Source organism: Molossus molossus, unplaced genomic scaffold (genome assembly GCF_014108415.1).
Source record: "Molossus molossus isolate mMolMol1 unplaced genomic scaffold, mMolMol1.p scaffold_m16_p_11, whole genome shotgun sequence".
NCBI classification, from domain to species: Eukaryota; Metazoa; Chordata; class Mammalia; order Chiroptera; family Molossidae; genus Molossus; species Molossus molossus.
In genome coordinates this window covers 19801353-19820934 of record NW_023425346.1, presented here as the reverse complement: position 1 = coordinate 19820934, position 19582 = coordinate 19801353, and the positions used below count along the sequence as shown (strand labels likewise).

General features: G+C 34.8%; 1 protein-coding gene across 3 annotated transcripts in view; it reads left to right on the top strand.

Moving 5' to 3' along the window:
* DARS1 (aspartyl-tRNA synthetase 1) overlaps nucleotides 1–18694 on the top strand; it is a 67220-nt gene extending 48526 nt beyond the window's left edge. For 2 of the 3 annotated variants that reach the window (XM_036254176.1, XM_036254177.1), the window contains 12 exons: nucleotides 84–186; nucleotides 5949–6029; nucleotides 6877–6936; nucleotides 8068–8179; nucleotides 9568–9702; nucleotides 12049–12196; nucleotides 13067–13213; nucleotides 14454–14496; nucleotides 15561–15641; nucleotides 16846–16957; nucleotides 17055–17126; nucleotides 18378–18694. In XM_036254176.1, coding sequence (XP_036110069.1) covers nucleotides 84–186; nucleotides 5949–6029; nucleotides 6877–6936; nucleotides 8068–8179; nucleotides 9568–9702; nucleotides 12049–12196; nucleotides 13067–13213; nucleotides 14454–14496; nucleotides 15561–15641; nucleotides 16846–16957; nucleotides 17055–17126; nucleotides 18378–18469 — 1186 coding nt within the window. In that variant the 3' untranslated portion in view covers nucleotides 18470–18694. The remainder of the gene's footprint in view (nucleotides 1–83; nucleotides 187–5948; nucleotides 6030–6876; nucleotides 6937–8067; nucleotides 8180–9567; nucleotides 9703–12048; nucleotides 12197–13066; nucleotides 13214–14453; nucleotides 14497–15560; nucleotides 15642–16845; nucleotides 16958–17054; nucleotides 17127–18377) is intronic. The other variant, XM_036254178.1, reaches the window with a different exon arrangement.
* Nucleotides 18695–19582: the final 888 nt, after the last annotated feature.

Sequence of the window (19582 nt, the reverse complement as noted above, 5' to 3'; positions counted from 1 at the left end):
AGTGTATTCTGCTTTACTGTTGAAACACCAAATGAGTTCTGATATCTGAGGAGATTAAAGTTGGGAAATTTTTCTTTTGACAGCATCAACAAAGAGAGCATCGTAGATGTAGAAGGTGTTGTAAGAAAAGTGAATCAGAAAATTGGAAGCTGTACACAGCAAGATGTAGAGTTACATATTCAAAAGGTAACTTTTTTCAAAATATAAAATTGTGACCCGGCCGGTTTGGCTCAGTGGTTGAGCATCAACCCCTGTACCAGGAGGTTGCCAGTTTGATTCCCAGTCAGGGCACATGCCCAGGTTGTGGGGTCTAATCCCCAGTGGGGGAGCATGCAGGAGGGGACCAGTCGATGTTCTTTCTCATCGATGTTTCAATATCTCTCTTCTTCTTCCTTCCTCTCTCTCTAAAAATCAATAAAGAAAAAATATTTTAAAAATATATATATATCTATATATATAAAAAATTGTGTACAGAAATAGATTTGAATAGTTCTTATAACTATTCATGTTAAAGCTATATTTTCTTAATAGAGTTGATATTGAATGTTGAGACTTATAAATTGATTACTGAATCAATTAGCTTTTGTTTTATAACAAACCACCCTGTACTTAGTGACTTAACAACAAACATTTATTTGCTCACTTTTCTGTGTATTAGCTCTTCTGCTCTATGTGTCATCAACTGGGCTCACTGATATTTCTGGAACATCTTTTCTGGTGGCCTCCATCTAACAAGCTAGCTCAGGCTTGTTGATGTGGTATTCCAGCAGCAAGAGAGGAAAGCTTTAGTGTGCAAACACATTTCAAGCTTCTGCTTGGGTTACGTTTGCTGAGAATTTCATTGGTCAAAGCAAGTCACATGGTTTAAGAGATGGAAATATAGCCCTGGCCAGTTTGGCTCAGCGGTTAGAGCATCAGCCCGTGGTCCGGAGAGACCCGGGTTCGGTTCCCGCTAAGGGCACGTATTTCGGTTGCAGTTTGTCCCCGGCCCTGGTTGGTCGTGCGGGTGGCAGCCACTCGATGTGTCCCTTCACGTCGATGTTTCTCACTCTCTCTCCCTTCCTCTCTCTCCCTCCCACTCTATCTGTACAAAAAATGGAAAAATGTCCTCGGTTGAGGATAAAAAATAAGAGATGGAAATATAGATTTCACCTTTTGATGGTAGGAAAGGCAATGTTATTGGAAAATGAGATGAGTTCAGGAGCAGAAGGAATTATGGCAGCCATTTTTGCAAATAATCTACCATAGTCACATAGGGAAAAATATGTAACACATGGAAAAGTTTTATTTACTATTATGAACCTATTTTTTCTGTGAACTTTCTTATGATGATATACTTCTAAACATTGATTAATTATACTAATTCTTAATCATTATTTTATTTCTAATATTGTACAATATAGAAAAATCAAGAGACAGTACCATATTGGTCTTACATTCTAGCAATAACTTCTTTTTGTACAAGATTTATTTCACATTTGTTTTCTTCTCAGACATAAAAACTAGAAGTGGTCATTATCATCACCTTTTAAAATACTGTAAGTGGCTCATGGCCTGAGAGATCTCGGTTCAATTCCCAGTCAGGGCACATGCCTCAGTTTCAGGCTTGATCCCCAGGAGAGGACGTGCAGGAGGCAGATGATGGATGTTTCTCACATCAATGTTTCTGTCTCTCTCTTCCTACAAAATCAATAAAAACATTTTTTTTAAAACATAGTTAAAATATTTTTTAAATACGATAAGTGAATATATATATATTTAGTGCTGTTGAAATAACCCTGTAATTTTGAACCTACAGTTCTCAGTTCCAGGCCTAGTTTGTATCTACAAAATGCATCATTAAATTTCTCTTTAAACAGTCTGCCTAATGGCTCTATCTTACATATGCTCACATACATGCGCACACACCCTGTGGCATATGTAAGATAGAGCAGTCAGGCAGACTGACTGACAGATGATACAAAAAGATAGACTCACACATGACACTTACTTGGGAATAAGGTTATTTAACTGGAACTGATTGTCATGGAACTCTTCAAAACTTATGGTAGCTTGTATTTTTTCTGGCCTAACTTGCCAAATTACTTTGTTCTCTTTGTGCAATTCTCACTTTAAACCAACCCTACCAGGAAGTCTGTAACCTAGCAAAGGCAAATAAATGTAAAAGTATGCTGTCCAAGGAAAACAAACCCCTACCTTCCAAGCAACATAGCTTTTCAGTACTTTAGTAAATAAAATTTTAGTGACTAGAGCAAATAAATGTACTTCTAAAACATTCTGATAATCTAGCATTTAGTATAAACTTAATAAATGTTAATAATAAATATGAAGCCCAGAGAGCTTACAAATTTTCTCTCAATAAAAATAAAGTATCTCACAAAGCATAAATATTTTATACTAAATAAAATTTTATCATAAGCAGTGACTTTTCACCTATTTATTTTTTTCAGCCAGCAGTTACTGAAAATATACTTTGTGCTGAGTACTGTGTGAGGTTCTGGGGATCAGAGTGCTCACAACCTAGTGAAGGAAACTGTGAATTTCTACTGGGTATAAAAGTAATTTTTTAAAAACCCTGGCTGTATATGAAAAACCTACAGCCAGCATCATACTCATTGGGAAAAAACTACAAGCATTTCCCTTAAGAACAGGAACAAAACAGGGATGCCCACTTTCACCACTCCTATTTAACAAAGTATTAACCACAGCAATCAAACATGAAGAAAAAAATAAAAGAGATCCAAATTGGAAAGGAGGAAGTGAAACTGTCATTATTCGCAGATGACATGATATTGTACATAGAAAACCCTAAAGACTTCAAAAATCTACTAGACTTAATGAATGAATTTGGAAAAGTAGCAGGATACAAAATTAACATCAAGAAATCAACGGCATTCTTATACACGAATAATGAACTCACAGAAAGAGAAACTAAACAAGCAATCCCATTTACCATTGCAGCAAAAAAATTAAGATACCTAGGAATAAACTTAACCAAAGAAGTAAAGGACCTATTTGTGGAAAACTACAGGACATTGAAAAAAGAAATAAAGGAAAACATAAAGAAGTGGAAGCACGTACCTTGTTCGTGGATTGGATTAACATCATTAAAATGTCCGTACTACCCAAAGCAGTCTATAGATTCAGTGCAATCCCCATCAAAATACCAACGACATAGTTCACAGAACTTGAACAAATACTTCAAAAGTTCATACAGAACTAAAAAAGACACCGAATAGCCACAGCAATCTTGAAAAAGAAGGAGAAAGTATGTGAGATCACAATACTGGATATCGGGTTATACTACAAAGCCACTGTAATCAAAACAGCCTGGTACTGGCACAAGAATAGGCATATAGATCAATGAAACAACAGAGAACCCATAAATTGACCCAAGACATTATGCTCAATTAATATTTGACCAAGGTGGCAAGCATATACAATGGAGTAAAGACAGCCTCTAATAAATGATGTTGGGGAAATTGGACAGCTACATGCAAAAAAAGGAAACTAGACCATCAACTTACACCGTACACAAGAATAAACTCAAAATGAATAAAAGACTTAAATGTGACTTGTGAATCTATAAAAATCCTAGAAGAAATGTAGGCAACACAGATTCAAACATCATATGCAGCAGAATTTTCACTGATACATCACCTAAGGCAACAGAAACGAAGGAAAAAATGAACACATGGGATTAAATCAAACTTAAAAGCTTCTGCACAGCAAAAGAAACAGCCATCAAAATGGAAAGGAACCCACTATATGGGAGAGCATAATTGTCAATGATACATCAGATAAGGGGTTAATCTCCAAAATATATAGAGTGCTCATACAACTCAACAAAAGGAAGACAAAGAACTCAATTTAAAAATGGGCAGAGGACCTAAATAGACAACCTCTCCAAAAAGGACATACAAATGGCCAAGAGATATATGAAGAAATGCTCAACATCACTAATCATCAGAGAGATGCAAATTAAAACAACTATGAGGTATCACCTCACACCTGTCAGAATGGCCATCATCAACAAATCATCAAACAACAAGTGTTGGCGAGGGTGTGGCGAAAAGGGGACTCTAGTACACTGCTGGTGGGAATGCAGACTGGTGCAGCCACCATGGAAAACAGTATGGTATTTCCTCAAAAAATTGAAAATTGATCTGCCATTTGACCCACTGATCCCACTTCTAGGAATATACCCTAAGAAGCCTGAAACACCAGTCAAAAAGGATGTATGTGCCCCTATGTTCATAGCAGCACTATTTACAATAGCTAAGATCTTGAAACAGCCCAAGTGTCCATCAATAGATGAGTGAATAAAAAAGCAATGGTACATATACACAATGGAGTACTATGCAGCTGTAGAAAGAAAGATCTCTTATCCTTTGAGATGATGTTGAGGGACCTGGAGAGTATTATGCTAAGTGAAACAAGCCAATCAGAGAAAAACAAATACCACATGATCTCACTTATTTGTGGAATATAATGAACAAGGTGGGCTGATGAATGAAATAGACCCAGAGACATAGAAAGGAGTATGGTTCAGACTGAAAAACCTCAGAGGATGGGGGCGGCGGGGATGGATGAGATGAACCAAAGAACTTACATGCATGTATGCATAACCAATGGACAGACAACAATGCTAGGGGGGTCATGGGGTGGGATGGGGAGGAGGGTGTCTGGGGTGGGGGACAAACATCTGTAACAAAAATAAATCGATATAAATAAATAAACAAACCCTGGCCGATGTGCTTCAGTTGGTTGAGCGTCATGGGTTTGAATCCCAGTCATGGCACATGCCCAGGTTGTAGGCTCGATCCCCAGTAGGGAGTGTGCAGGAGGCAGCTAATCAATGTTTCTTTTTCTCTCCTTTCCTCTCTCTAAAGTCAATTTAAAAAACTTTTTTTTATTTACAAAATATAAGCGGTAGCTTTTCTGTTCTTCACCTTTGCACTACAGATCAAGTTTCTGTTAACTTATCAAAGGCAAGTACTACAACTAGGGTATAGGAGATGGTGACAAGTATTTTACTATGAGGAGGACTAGAGTATCCTGACACTTGAAGTGTCTCAGCTGAATATTAAATGTGATCTACCAACTGGAAGAATATAATTTCCTGAATTAACTAAATAAGGTCTGTTTTCCTTTTGTACTTTTGCAGGTTTTTCAGGTATAGCTGGAAATAATTATTAATAGGGTAACATGTTTTTTAAGGGTAGCTAATCCATTATGACCTAACTGCTTTTTAGCACTAAAATGTGGGAATGGGAGTGGATATTGAGGTATTTTAACACCATAAAGGAATACTCTCTGGTACTTCCAACCAGGAGAGGAGCAGGAAAGGAGATAATAACATGTTCAATGAAAGAAGGCAATGAAGGGATAATTTGGAAAAAGAATAGAAAAGGAAGGAGAGGTACAGCAGAGTTGGGCTGACTTTAGTTTTAGTGGTACAAATAGCTAAATGCTGTTAATAATAACAACTTATTTGTTAGTGGCCCCTTCATATGAACAAAGTGTTTTTATATTCATTATTCCATTTGATTTTTACTTCAGAAATCATTTCACATAGTAGAATATTGAAGTTCTGATGTCAAGTGATTTGCCTAACAACTTTTTTTGACAAAGTGAGGCCTTAAATCCAAGACTCCTCAAATCCAGTTATTACTTACTTATCACAAGGGCATGCACCTTAGAGTTTACAGCGTACTTGTATGTATGTTGTCTCATTTTATTGTTTCAACAACCCAGAGAGGTAGACAAGAAATATTATTATCCCCATTTTATAGGTGAAAAACATGTACCATATTGTTTGATTTTAGCACGTTAGTTTTAGTTGAAGATGTACGCAAATATTGCTTCATGTTTAAGTCATTTGTAGAATTTTTGTTTGTTTAAGCAAAAGATAACAGGTTGTGTGCTTTGTGATCTCTCACTTTCAGATTTATGTTATCAGTTTGGCTGAACCCCGTTTGCCCCTGCAGCTGGATGATGCTATTCGGCCTGAGATAGAAGGAGAAGAGGTAAAAATTATACTTTTGCAACACTGCTTCCTCTGTATGTTTAGTTTGCAAAACATTAAAAAACTTGATGCCCTACTTTTATATGAAGAATACCTGATGATATGAGCTTCATTTTTATTTAAATGTATTCTTACATCAGCAATTCTCAAAACTTTTTGATCTATGAATCTTTTTACACTCTTAAAAATAATAGACCTCACAAGCTTTTGTTTTTTGTCAATATTTGCAGTATTAGACGTTAAAACAAAAATTTTAATATTAATTTATTAAAAGTAACAATAATATAAATACAGCTACAGATCTTTGTAATGCCTGGCATAATAGGCAACACTTAGATTCTCATATTTGTCTCTGCATTAATTTTGTTGTGGTAGCACACATTATGAAGCCTTTGGAAGACAGTATAGTAAGGAGAAAATGAGAATGAAAAGGTGTTATGAAAAATAGGTTGACTTAATGGACTCTATGAAAGTGTCTCACTGGTAGCCAGAACATACAGTGAGAACTACTCCTCTATCAGTTTTTATCTGTTCCTTCAGTCTTTAACTAGAAGGTAAAATCCAGGAATCAATGAAGGTTCAGGTGGTTAATTTTTCTAATATCTCAATAAGGAGGCAAGGTTTTGGGGGGTGAAATGGAAAGAAAGCATTAATCCCTGTTCATTCTCATTTCTCTTCTTTCCATTTCTCTCTCTTAACGGTAACTTTTCCCTAAACCTACTTCGTATTTTTTGGATCTAGATTGGGGCATAATATTAACACATAAACACACTTGTCACTTAAAAGTAAACATGGCTTCTAGAAGTGTTTTAGTAAAATCTGTTTTTCTTTTTCTTTTTTTTTTTAAGGAAGGAAGAGCTACTGTTAACCAGGATACAAGATTAGACAACAGAGTCATTGATCTTAGGGTATGCCTCATTTATTTATTAAGTGACATGATTATGCCAGTAGAACTGATTGTTGTTTGCTTATATGTAAGTATGATAATACAAGAAAGAGAGTTTATGTTTCCAACTTACCCTTCTCCAAAAAATAATTGCAGGCTACAAGGACAGTCAAGTAGTAATTCATAGGATATTGACTTGCATAATTTTAAAAAGACAAAGGAACATGAAGCCAATAAAAGGGCTTGCTTCCAGGTGATACCTGTTTTAGATAAGTTAGTAAGCAAGTAGAAACATAATAACCACTAATATCACTACAAATTTTTGAAAGAAATTATGTGCAGGTTTTAGAACAACCTGGTGAAGATTAAAGCCTCAATCCTCCGAATTTGATCTGAGCACAGAATTAATGAAGAAGTAGTTGGTTGGCCCTTTGGTTTATATAGTAATTTCGTAGGGTCTGTTTCCCTTTCTGGCTTGGTTGCAACTGAAAGATTTCAGTGGTTTCATCATTGTAGTAAAACCAATGTCATCTTTCTTTCTTAATGTTTTGACCACATCTTCCTCCTTTACATAACATATTCCACCTAAAGCTTAAATTCTTTGTCACCTTGTAAGTTCTTTACAACTTTTCTGCAATCATACAGGTTTGCCCTTGATCATACACCCATGTTTCCCCTGATCATTTGCTTTTTGTCTACTCTTACCTTTTCCATATTAATTTGTAGTAGATAGAAAACGCTAGATGTAATCAAAAGTCCTCTATATACTGCCTAGAAACCTCAGGGTTTTAATAATTTTGGCCACAGCAGTTAAACATCATACTGTATTTGCCTATGCTATTTATCCACACAAGTTACTGATTTTGCCTGTAGAATTTGGCCCAGAGAGTATTTTTCTTTGACCCACATCTTTTTTTTTTTTTTTTAATTTATTGTCACCATTGGAAAATGGGGGTTTTCGCATTAGATCTAAATGGCTTTCCTTTAAAAGTGAAGATGAATCTGGCAATACTGGGCCCTCATAGCAATGCCAGGTAGCACTCTAGATGGGGCATTATGTTCTCAATAAGCCCTGCACCACGTAGGAGATATCATTTATTTACTTCCTTCATGTGTCAAATTGACTTAACTGGATTTTATTATTGTCTTATAGACATCAACTAGTCAGGCAATCTTCCGTCTCCAGTCTGGCATCTGCCATCTTTTCCGAGAAACTTTAGTTAACAAAGGTTTTGTGGAAATTCAAACTCCTAAAATTATTTCAGGTATGCTTTAACATATTTCTCTTAATTTTTAAAAATAATCTGTTTTCCACACTGGCTAGTTTGGCTCAGCGGTTAGAGCATCAGCTTGTGGATGGGAGAGTCCCGGGTTCGGTTCCCACTAAGGGCACGTACCTCAATTGCAGTTTGTCCCCAGCCCCAGTGCAGGTGGCAACCAGTCTATGTGTCTCTCTCACGTCAGTGTTTCTCTCTCTCTCTCTTCCTCCTTCTCTCTCTCCTGCTCTATCTAAAAATAAATGCATAAATGTCCTCTGGTGAGGGTGAAAAAATAATAATAATCTGCTTTCCCCCAGGTTGCTTACTATTACATTTTTTGTTTTGTTTTGTTTTTTTAATTTGAGAATCCCAGGTATCCCTCAAGGTTTATTGCTCTGAGGCTATTTATTACAAAGACGATGCTATATAGCAGCAATCATCATCTCACTAATATCAATAATATGATATCCCCTTATTTCAGGAATCATTATGTGATAGTGACTATAAAGTGAGACAATAACACATAAAGCAAGATTGTTGTTATATAAGTTACACCAGAAATGACTTTCATTATGTAGGTTTCTTTTTAAATTGGTATTGCAATTTTGTTTTTTATGAACTGCATTGTAAAATCAATACTAAATACTGCAGAGAGGAAAAAAATCTCAGGAATTCTCATTCTTATATGAGAACTTTAATTATTTTACCTTTTTCAGAGTTGCTTAAATAACACGAAAAAGTATGTTGCTAATGGCATTTAGTTGAAAAAAATTGAACATTAAATGCTTGATAATTAGAAAAATATTAAGACTGTTTTTTTCCTTTGTAAAAAGGTTTTTACAACTCTAAATAGCTTTTATAGATTTTTATATTGGCACTGCCCCATTTGACTCAGCAGTTAGAGCATCAGCCTGCAGACCAAAGAGCCCCAGGTTTGATTCCGGCCAAGGGCATGTACATTGGTTACAGTTAGTCCCTGGCCTCAGTTGGGGTCATGCAGGTAGCAACCAATCGATGTGTCTCTCTCACATCGATGTTTCTCTCTGTGTGTCTCTCTCCCTCCCATTCTGTCTGAAGATAAATGTAAAAATATCCTTGGGTGAGGATTAAAAAAAAAAAAAAAGATTTGAAATTGATGTACAAAGGGAGAGTATATATCCAAAGAAGTAAAATGAAGGTATAGCCAAAGATGCAAATCTTCCCTAAATATAAACTGTTTAGAATCAGATATAAAGCATACATAGACTATGGTTTCTCTGCAATTTTTTATTTTCTAGTGTGTGTGTTGTTTTTTTAAGTGAAGTACTTGAATCAAAAGTATAAACTATTTTTACTAGAAGTTTGCATTGATAAGCTTACAATTGTTTATAGTAACATAAATGTTTATATTTCAGCTGCCAGTGAAGGAGGAGCCAATGTATTTACTGTGTCATATTTTAAAAATAATGCATATCTGGCTCAGTCCCCACAGCTGTACAAGCAGATGTGTATTTGTGCTGATTTTGAAAAAGTTTTCTGTATTGGACCAGGTAAGCTTTTGGTACTTAAGGTTTTCTCAGGATTCATTCGTTGTACCACAGTTAGGGTTTTAGAAACACATTTTATTTATTTTTATTATTAACCAAGGACATGTTTTCACTGATTTTATTTTTTCAGGGCGTGGGAGAGAGAAACACTGAGGCGAGAAACATCAATCGGTTGCCTCCCCTATGCGCCCTGACTGGGGATCAAACCTGCAACCTTTTGGTGTATGGGACGGCTTTCCAACCAACCAAGCCACCTGGCCAGGGCTAGAAACACATTTTACATAGACATTTTTAAAGCTAAATCTTTTTATATACTGACTACATAAACACTGGACTTCAAGGTAAAAAATGACAGCATTGCTTGGATAGATATATCTAAAAAAAATAGTACGTTCAATACTCTGTAAGCAGTTGAGCATCATTCATGTGAATAGAATCATAAGCATTATGTATTTCTAGAGAAGAATGCTGAAGCCTGGCTGATGTGGCTCAGTGGTTGAGCTTCGACCCATGCACCAGGAGGTCGCCAGTTCGATTCCTGGTCAGGGCACAAGCCCAGGTTGTGGGCCCGATCCCCAGTGGGGGGCATGCAGGAGGCAACCAGTCGATGTCCTCTCTCATCGATGTTTCTATCTCTCTCTCCTCCTTTCCTCTGTCTCTAAAATCAATAAAGAACAAAAATTTTTTTTAAAAAACTTGTATCTTGGGACTATCTCATTTTAAAAATGCACGCTTTAAACATATACACCCTCTGAAATATATCTAAGTATATTATTTAGTATGCTTAAGTGTAATTAGAATTAGCTCCCATTTGGACTGTCCTTTTTACTCTCCATCAATATTAAAGAAGAAGTAGTTGCAGTCTTCCAAGTAATGTATCTTATTGTCCTTGATAGCTCCTTACTGCTGTTGTAAGTTTACAAATGTACTTCTGTATACTTTACTACCAATTTTCTCCCAAAGCCGTTCTTTTTTACTATTACTATTTGTACTGTCCTTAGTATTGATACTATGCTAAAGTCCATTAGAAATTACTAACAAACATCTGGATTTAATAGAGTATTTTAACCTGGTTTTAAAGATATATTTGCTAAAAGTCAAGCACAGACACACAATCATGAGGCATATTCTTTTATGAAGCTAATTATAAGCAAAAAACTAGCTTTACTTCATCCTTTAAAACTTACCAAATTACTTTATATCTGTAAGTTTTATGTTAGCTTAAGATCAATTATAAATGCCTGGTAATAGAGGGACTGGTATGATCATTAAATGTCTTATTCTGAAGTTATTAAACAATTATTTGTTGAACCCTTGCTGCATATATAGCCTTGTGCTAGGTACCTAGTATATAAAAGAAGATTCGACCAACGCTTCTCAAATGTTAATGTGCACACAAGTCACTTGGGGATCTTGTTAAAATGCAAGAGGTTTAGGGTAAGACTTGACATTCTGCAGTTCTCATAAGCTCCCAGGTACTGCTGATGCTACTGATTTGCTGACCATGCTTTAGGTGATAAGGGAATTATTATTGCCCTGCTCCCAAGACACAAGATATGCATACATATAGCAGCCACAGGGAATAATCAACTGATTTTCACAGCGTATAATCTGATTGTGCTATACAGTCAGCAGATTGATGTCAATTATGTGGTATAGGTAGTATAAAAAAGAGAAAGAAGATGAAATTTGCTAGAGTCACTATGAAAGAATTCAAACTGAAATGGGCTTTAAGAACAGTGCAGGAGATAAAGACAATGGAGATAGCAATCCAGTCAGAAGAGGTAAGATTAGTTAACATGAGAGAAAATAAAAATAAGACTAGTTGGTATTAAGGAGACATTGGAAATATAGTGTAGGATTCAATTATGAGAACATGAAAGAAAGATGGAACAGGACTAGAGTCAGGAAGACTGGAAAGGAAGAAAGTGCAGTGAGAATAGTAAGAGCTGGGCTGACATAATGGCTGAAATATGTATAACATTGCTTCATTTGTACAGATTGCATGTAGCTTGAGTCAAGTTTTAATAAAATTGAGAACTCACTATATGGAATATTTTTAATTATTGAGACGGCACCTCAGGATCTTGCATTCCCTCAGGGTTCTTGTGAATCTCACTTATTAATTTACATTGTTACAGCTTTTACTATGTGACTGTAAGAGTTTGTAATAAACTTGCCATCCAAGAGAATGCTGAAACAAATGGCTTGTCAAAGGTCTTTCCAACCTTATAATGATAATGAAAATAGTACCATTTGAGTACTAGTAAATAGAATGTTGTATTTAAATCCCAATTTCTCCAAAATTTAAAACATTGTTTTTCTGTATTCCTTTTATTAATGTTACAGTATTCAGAGCTGAAGACTCTAATACCCACAGACATCTAACTGAATTTGTTGGTTTGGACATTGAAATGGCTTTTAATTACCATTACCATGAAGTTGTGGAAGAAATTGCTGACACATTAGTACAAATATTCAAAGGACTTCAAGAAAGGTAAATAGATAGATAGATAGATAGATAGATAGATAGATAGATAGATAGATAGATAGATAGATAGATATTCCTGATTGGACTTAATTTCAAATCAGTCTGGGTTCTTCAGAATAAAGCAATTCTTGAATTGAAATGTGTAAACTAAGTTTCTATTAAAAATGTGTATATATAGACTTGCTAGTTAGGTAATCAGTTGATTAGTGAAAAAAAGCCACACTCAACATACTGTTCAGGATCCAAGTCCATGTGGCTTCAGCTATTTAACCTCATTTTGGTGAGGACATTTACCCGATTGTGAACAGCCTAACTACATTTATATTTACCTTTATACTGACTTTCTGAATATCTCAAGAAACAGAACCTATGTTACTTTCACAGCAGTTAAAGAGTCAGATTTTTTAATGCCTTATGAAATGGGTAGTTTATGTTTCTAACAATGTTAGCTGATACAAGTTATAAAGAAAGTTTTAATCCTTTAATACCACCATGGTGACAAACAGCATAAGACTGCCACCCACACGACCAACCAGGGCCGGGGACAAACTGCAACCAAGGTACGCGCTCTTAGTGGGAACCGAACCCGGGTCTCTCTGGACTGCAGGCTGACGCTCTAACCGCTGAGCCAAACCGACCAGGGCAACTTCCGTGAAATATTTAAAATGTTTTTGTTAAAAGAAAAAAATGTGTAGCAAGTGTGTGGAAGAGTAAAAGCTATCTATATATGTTCCTTATTTCACCAGTATTGGTGTAAAAAAAAAAAAAAATTTTTTTTTAATGATTTTTAGCATATTGTCACAGTGACCTCTTGTGGGGAAAGTGGGGAAAACATTGTCTCACACATTATTATTAACTAAATCATTATTCAAATAGGTTTCAAACTGAAATTCAGACGGTGAGTAAGCAATTCCCATGTGAGCCATTCAAATTTTTGGAGCCCACTTTAAGACTAGAGTATTGTGAAGCATTGGCTATGCTAAGGGAAGCTGGAATTGAAATGGGAGATGAAGAAGATCTGAGGTTTGTCTTTGTGATTTTTAAAACTATAGTAACTACATTTAAGATATGCAAGACTGAATATATATTGATTAATGATAATTTTTTACCCAGCTGATAAAATTTAATTTTATTACCTTTTGAGTAATATGTGATCTGAAAAAATGATTTAATGTGATTTGCCTAAGCTTCAGTAAACACCATTTTTGTCCCCTCAAGTTTGTAATGCTTTAAAGAATATAGAGACTTTTGCCTGTGATTTTGTCTTTTAATATGTTACCTCTTTTTCAGTCAGTGGTGTTAGAGAAAGTTAAACAGCAGTCTAAATCCATCCCCACACAGGATTAGGGCATAAAACTGTTAACATCTCCAAAAGTTTATAAAAATCACTATTCTTTATTTGATGTACAATACTATATTATCTAAATTCAGATCATACAACTCATAATTTTGAAACAAATTATATACTTTAATAAAGATATCAAATTATTATTATCTACTTATATTTTATTCTAGGGTCCTTACATTAAAATATTTAAGGCATCACAACAATTCATATGGCTGTAAGAGGGAAAGGAATGATTATTGTCATTTTTAGGGCTTTTTAAAAACATTTCACTCAAAACTCTACTTTGTTTGTTTAAAAGATATATCTATATATATATATGATTTTACACATACCCTACATTGCTATCTAAGGCAAACCATACATTCTATAATTACTTTAAGTTAGACAATAATTTTGTAAGTATTTTGGAAATTGTTCTTAAATAGGGTAGATGCTAAAGTAGCAACCCCTTGGATATAGAACTGTAACTGGTTTATATAAACACTATTATATTTTAAAGACTCAAATATTGATTTTTGTTTTATAAACCTTTGATAAAAGTAACAAAAAGGAGAGACCATTTTAAAGTGGAACCATTTAATGGCAAAAATAGCCTAAGTTCGTATAGTAGATTTTTATTATATGTGATTGTAGGAAATTTTTTCACTCATGTTCTTTCTGAACAGTGAAATAATAAATTCTGTTTATGGTTTTATTTAAATATTATTGAGCAGCACCTACTAAATGCAAGTCACTGTACCAGGTGCACTTATAAGTAGTTTTCAGTAATACTTACCTTTTTTAAAAGGAGCAGGGTAGATAATTGTGTATTTTTGCTGAATTTTTTATTCTTTGGGAACTTCCAAATAGAAGAAGTGCTTTATTAACCCTTTATGAGCTAATTCAACACCTGATTTCATGTTGTTGTTGTTCCAGTACGCCAAATGAAAAACTGTTGGGTCGTTTGGTAAAGGAAAAGGTAGGCCTCTTGTACATGCGCTGGATTTCTTTTTCTCAATCTGAAATATATCCTAGTACTATTAGTCCCTGCTAGTTGCAGAGGGGACTAATTTTCCTAGGGTAGTATGATTCCAGAATAAATACAAACTAAGTATGGTGTTTAAATTAAGAAAATTGTGTATAAAAATGCAAACAGTCCTAGAACGCCTCCTGCTGGTTTCATCTAAACTGTTAAACTGCTGAGGAAACTAAAGTATATTTCTGAAACTGCACAGTATTGAAGTTATACCTTTGAAATGCTGTTTCAGCAGAGCCACTTTCAGTTTGTCAGCTTTATTGACATTCCCTCTACATTCCGGTTTTAGCAAAAATGTTTAACATCAAAACGGTTGAAATGTGATTGGTTTCTTTTTAATTATATCTAGGTCACATAGTAAGTATTCTAAAAACTGTCATAATTTCATGTTAATGTTACTTATTTCTATTATAGTTTTCATTCGAAGAAAACTATCAAATTTCTTTTAGATATCTAAACTAAGATTTTAATTATTGGGAAGGTAATCAAGGTTGTTTTTTTTTTTAAGATGAATATTATAAAGGTAGTTTTCTCAAAATAATTTATAGATTTAAAATTTTTGTTACTCTTCGTAAAACTCAAATATATTAGGGATAATTTAACATACACAGCTATAAAATGCATCCGAAACACTAAATGAACTAGAATAGCAAAGGAAAAAATGAAAATCAAAGAAGTTTATTGCAGTATAATTTTCAATGTGGGAGAAATTAGAGAGAAATTACATGTTCCCCTAGAAAAGAAAAATGAACATCTGAACTATGATTTTATAGTCAGCAGCTCCTAAAAAGTATTGGAAGAATTTATAACATTATGGAAAAACACTATAGGCTACAGATATTACTTGAAAGAAACAGAATACTTAGTGTATATACAGTGTAATTATAGTAATTTTGAAGCACAAAACTATAAATAAAGGACAGTTAATTACCAAAATGTTAGCCTTCTTTTTACTTTTAATTAAACTTTTTTAAAATCTATTTTAATCATGTTTATTCTTTTTATAGTATGATACAGATTTTTATATTCTTGATAAATACCCATTGGCTGTAAGACCTTTCTATACCATGCCAGACCCAAGAAATTCTGTAAGTAATTTGATTTTAAATAACCTGTTTTGGGGAAGAGGGAAAACTTTATTGTCGCTATGTCAAATTGCACAGTGGGAATAATGGTTTTTAGTAATTTTCAGTTTCAGTGGTCCTATTACATGGATTACTACTAGTTTCTGTCAATTGAAGTCAAAGTGAAATCTGAATATTCTAGCAAATTAGTTCCAGAAACTTACACTAAAAATAATTTTTGTGTGTCATTTTTTGAAGATTTATGAGTGAAAAGCGCCATATAAAATAATAAATAGTATTACTAGATTGCAGACATTAGAAAATCTGTTATTGACCTTGAACTAAGACTTCACATTCTATTCTGGGAGTTCATCTAAATAATGTCTTGTGGCCTTTTACTATCTTTCCGTTGTAGTGGTTCCCAAACTTTAGTGTGCATCATAATCCCTTGGACCCCATCACCAGACTTTTTGATTAGTTGCTTTGGGGTAGAGCTTGATAATTTGCATTTCTAACAAGTTCCTGGTAATACTGAGGCTACTGATCCAGGAATCTCACTTTGAGAACCACTGGTTTATTGAAAGACAGGGAAAGTACATTAAAACCTGATAGGGAATGGTTAAGCTATGGTAAATTGATGTATAATTTGATTCCCTTAAGATAAAAAAGAAATTTTAATTGATAATTTGAAGTTCCAAAAGTGACCCACTTCAAAACATTACTGTTGATAAAGGGAAGTAAGAATCAGCACTACATCTTATAAGTTAGGTATGGTGCTCTGATTTGATATTGGAAAGCGTGGGAGAAGGGGAGCATAAAATCTGATGGAGGCAAGGAAGAAGTTATTATTCGGCCCTCACTAATTCAATCCTGTTTTACTGAAACAAAATATGTTCACTGGTGCCCTGGCCAGGTTGGTTGGAGCTTCATCCCAATATGCCAAAGTTGCAGGTTCATTCCCTGGTCAGGGCTTATACGAGAAGCAACCAATGAATGTATAAATGGTTGGAACAACAAATCGATGTTTCTTTCTCTCTCTCTCTAGAATCAATAAATTTAAAAATGTTTTTAAAAACTACGTACATTGGAGTAGTTACATCATTAATTGTAGGAAAAAATGAACTTGCTGTTCATACAACAGAGATTTTTTTCTCCACATGTGTAATGGAAATAGAATGATAGCCACTTTCAAAACGTGATGTTTTTGGTTTATTTGCTTTTCCTGCAGAAACAGTCCAACTCTTATGACATGTTCATGAGAGGAGAAGAAATACTGTCTGGAGCTCAAAGAATACATGATCCTCAGCTGCTAACAGAGAGAGCCTTACATCACGGAATTGGTAAAAAGTCATTTGTTTAACTCTTCATTTAGCAATAGCTGCTTTTGTACCTTTTTAAAGCTAAATAAGATGATAAATTATGCTTTTGTTTTTTTAGATTTGGAGAAAATTAAGGCATACATCGATTCCTTCCGCTTTGGCGCCCCGCCTCATGGTGGTGGAGGCATTGGTAATATTCCTTAATATTATGACAATAATATTTCCAACCCAGATTTCATTTGGCAAAGTGTTCATTCAATTCTAACTAAATTTCTTCAGCATTAGAGTACAAGAAATAAATTTTGTATATTGTTATTGCTTATAAATAAGTCCATAAATGCTAAGTGTAATACAAATTTGAATTACAAGAAGTTTTAAAATGAGTTATGACTAAATAAAAATTTGATTTCCAAAGAACAAAATGAACATCTAACTAGTGAGTTCTAAATTAATAAAAAAATAAAATAAATAAAAGCCCTGGCCGGTTTGGCTCAGCGGTTGGAGCATCGGCCTACGGACCAGAGAGTCCCAGGTTTGGTTCCTGCTAGGGGCACATACCAAAATATTTTTAAAAATAAAGTATTGTAATAAAGTTCTAGCCATTCTTTTTGTCTTAATAGTTTAAAAACAAAATGTCTTATACATTCAGTACCCTGTTTTCTTTCATCTATGAGTTCATTCAAATTAGCCCAAATTAAAGCTGTCTTTTGAATAAGCTCATATTGCTGCTAAATGTTTTTGTAGAAATGTAACATTTTAATGACTTTTAGGACCACCTCTAGAGTATATGTAATCTACTGCTCCGTGATTTAAAATGAGTAAATATTTAACTCAGATTTTAGATGTCTGTATCAAATACTCTTAAAAATTCAGAATTCTGAATTTATAGTTTTGTTGAATTTTTGTTTGTTGTTTGGGGGTTTTTTGATGAGTAGATAATATACTTACAAAAATTTCACATTAAAAGGGTATAGAGGAGTGTGTGTTCACCTCTCTATACAAAATAGTCTTTGCATAATCAAAAATATACACACTTTTAAAAATATGTTTTTATATAGATTGTAGCATACTATATATAAACCATTCAGTACAGATAGAGTGGGGGGGAGAGAGAGAAACATCGACGTGAAGGGACACATCGAGTGGCTGCCACCCGCACAACCAACCAGGGCCGGGGACAAACTGCAACTGAAGTACGAGCCCTTAGCGGGAACCGAACCCGGGTCTCTCCAGACCGTAGGCCGACGCTCTAACCGCTGAGCCAAACTGGCCAGGGCTAAAAACATTTCATTTTAAATAAACTCAAAATAATAGAAGTCATTTTCCTTCCTAACAAGGAAAAGTATTTTGTTGATGGGCGATATTATGTTGGTAGTTTTCAATAAGAAAGATTCTGACAGGTTTTCAGAAAAAGAATTAATATTTATTTTGTTTTCCCTAGGGTTGGAACGAGTGACTATGCTGTTTTTGGGATTGCACAATGTTCGTCAGACCTCAATGTTCCCCCGTGATCCCAAACGACTCACTCCTTAAAGAAACCCATGCTTTATATTTTGTCCAGTAACCTGCTATTGATCAGGCAGCACCTTGGGTACTTAAAATATGCTTATCTAAAGTGCCACAATTACTTTTGGACTAATTCAATATAGGTTACTTTAAAAGAAAAGATTTTTATAACTTTGGACATGCTTCAGTAGGAAATAGTTAAACATTTTAATGAAAAAGTCACATGATTATGTTAAAAATTAATATTTGCATTACTACAATAAAATTAACAATTTTAAACAGTTAAGATTGTAAAATTTTTTATTTTCTATATTACAGTGGCTGTAATATTAGTGTCTTAAATTTTCAACATTTGAGTTTATTTTTTTTAATTCTTACATTGAGATAACAATTTTAGGTATGTATCTGAGATTTTAATGAATGAATGTATAACTGGCATATGGAAAATTAGAAAGTACCAATTCTTAAAAGTTGTGTCCAGAAATAATGTGAAGCAGGTGAGAATACTGGTTAGAAAATATTCAACATAATACTGTATTAAATTGTTAAATTCTAAACCTGAATTTCAATAAAATTTTAAAACTAATTATAGTTGTCTTTGTGTAGCTTCACAGCAGTCAGATTTTATAACTGGTTCTTGGCATTTATCATTTGGGAAAAGAAAAAATATGTAACTGGTTTATGTAAATAACTTAAACCAGAGACTGGGGGTTTCCAGGGGGTTTCGGCGGTGAGAGACCCAAGGTAAAGAAAGCATGTGGAGCCCACACCAGGAGGGTCAACAAACGGCAGGAGCTTTATTCAATACAGCTAGTGGCTTTTACACGCGTGCGGTAGAACACTGGGGGGGGGAGGCAGTGCAGAGACCGTGCGTGGTCATGCGTCCTAAGCTTTTGCTGTGTCATACTTATATAACGGTAACGTGGTCAGCGCCTGCGCAGCCAGTTCTGGGGTTATGTCCTGAACCATGGCCTCTATCAACAACAGGCCAGGCTTCCAGGCCCTAACACTCCACCCCCTAGAGGCTGGGGTGTCAGGACTTGACCCATAAAGCATTTCCCTGCGCCCAGAGCCCACAACTGCAATACAGGCTGCAGCACAGAACCAGAGACCTCCAGTGAGGCCTGCCAGATGCAGTAG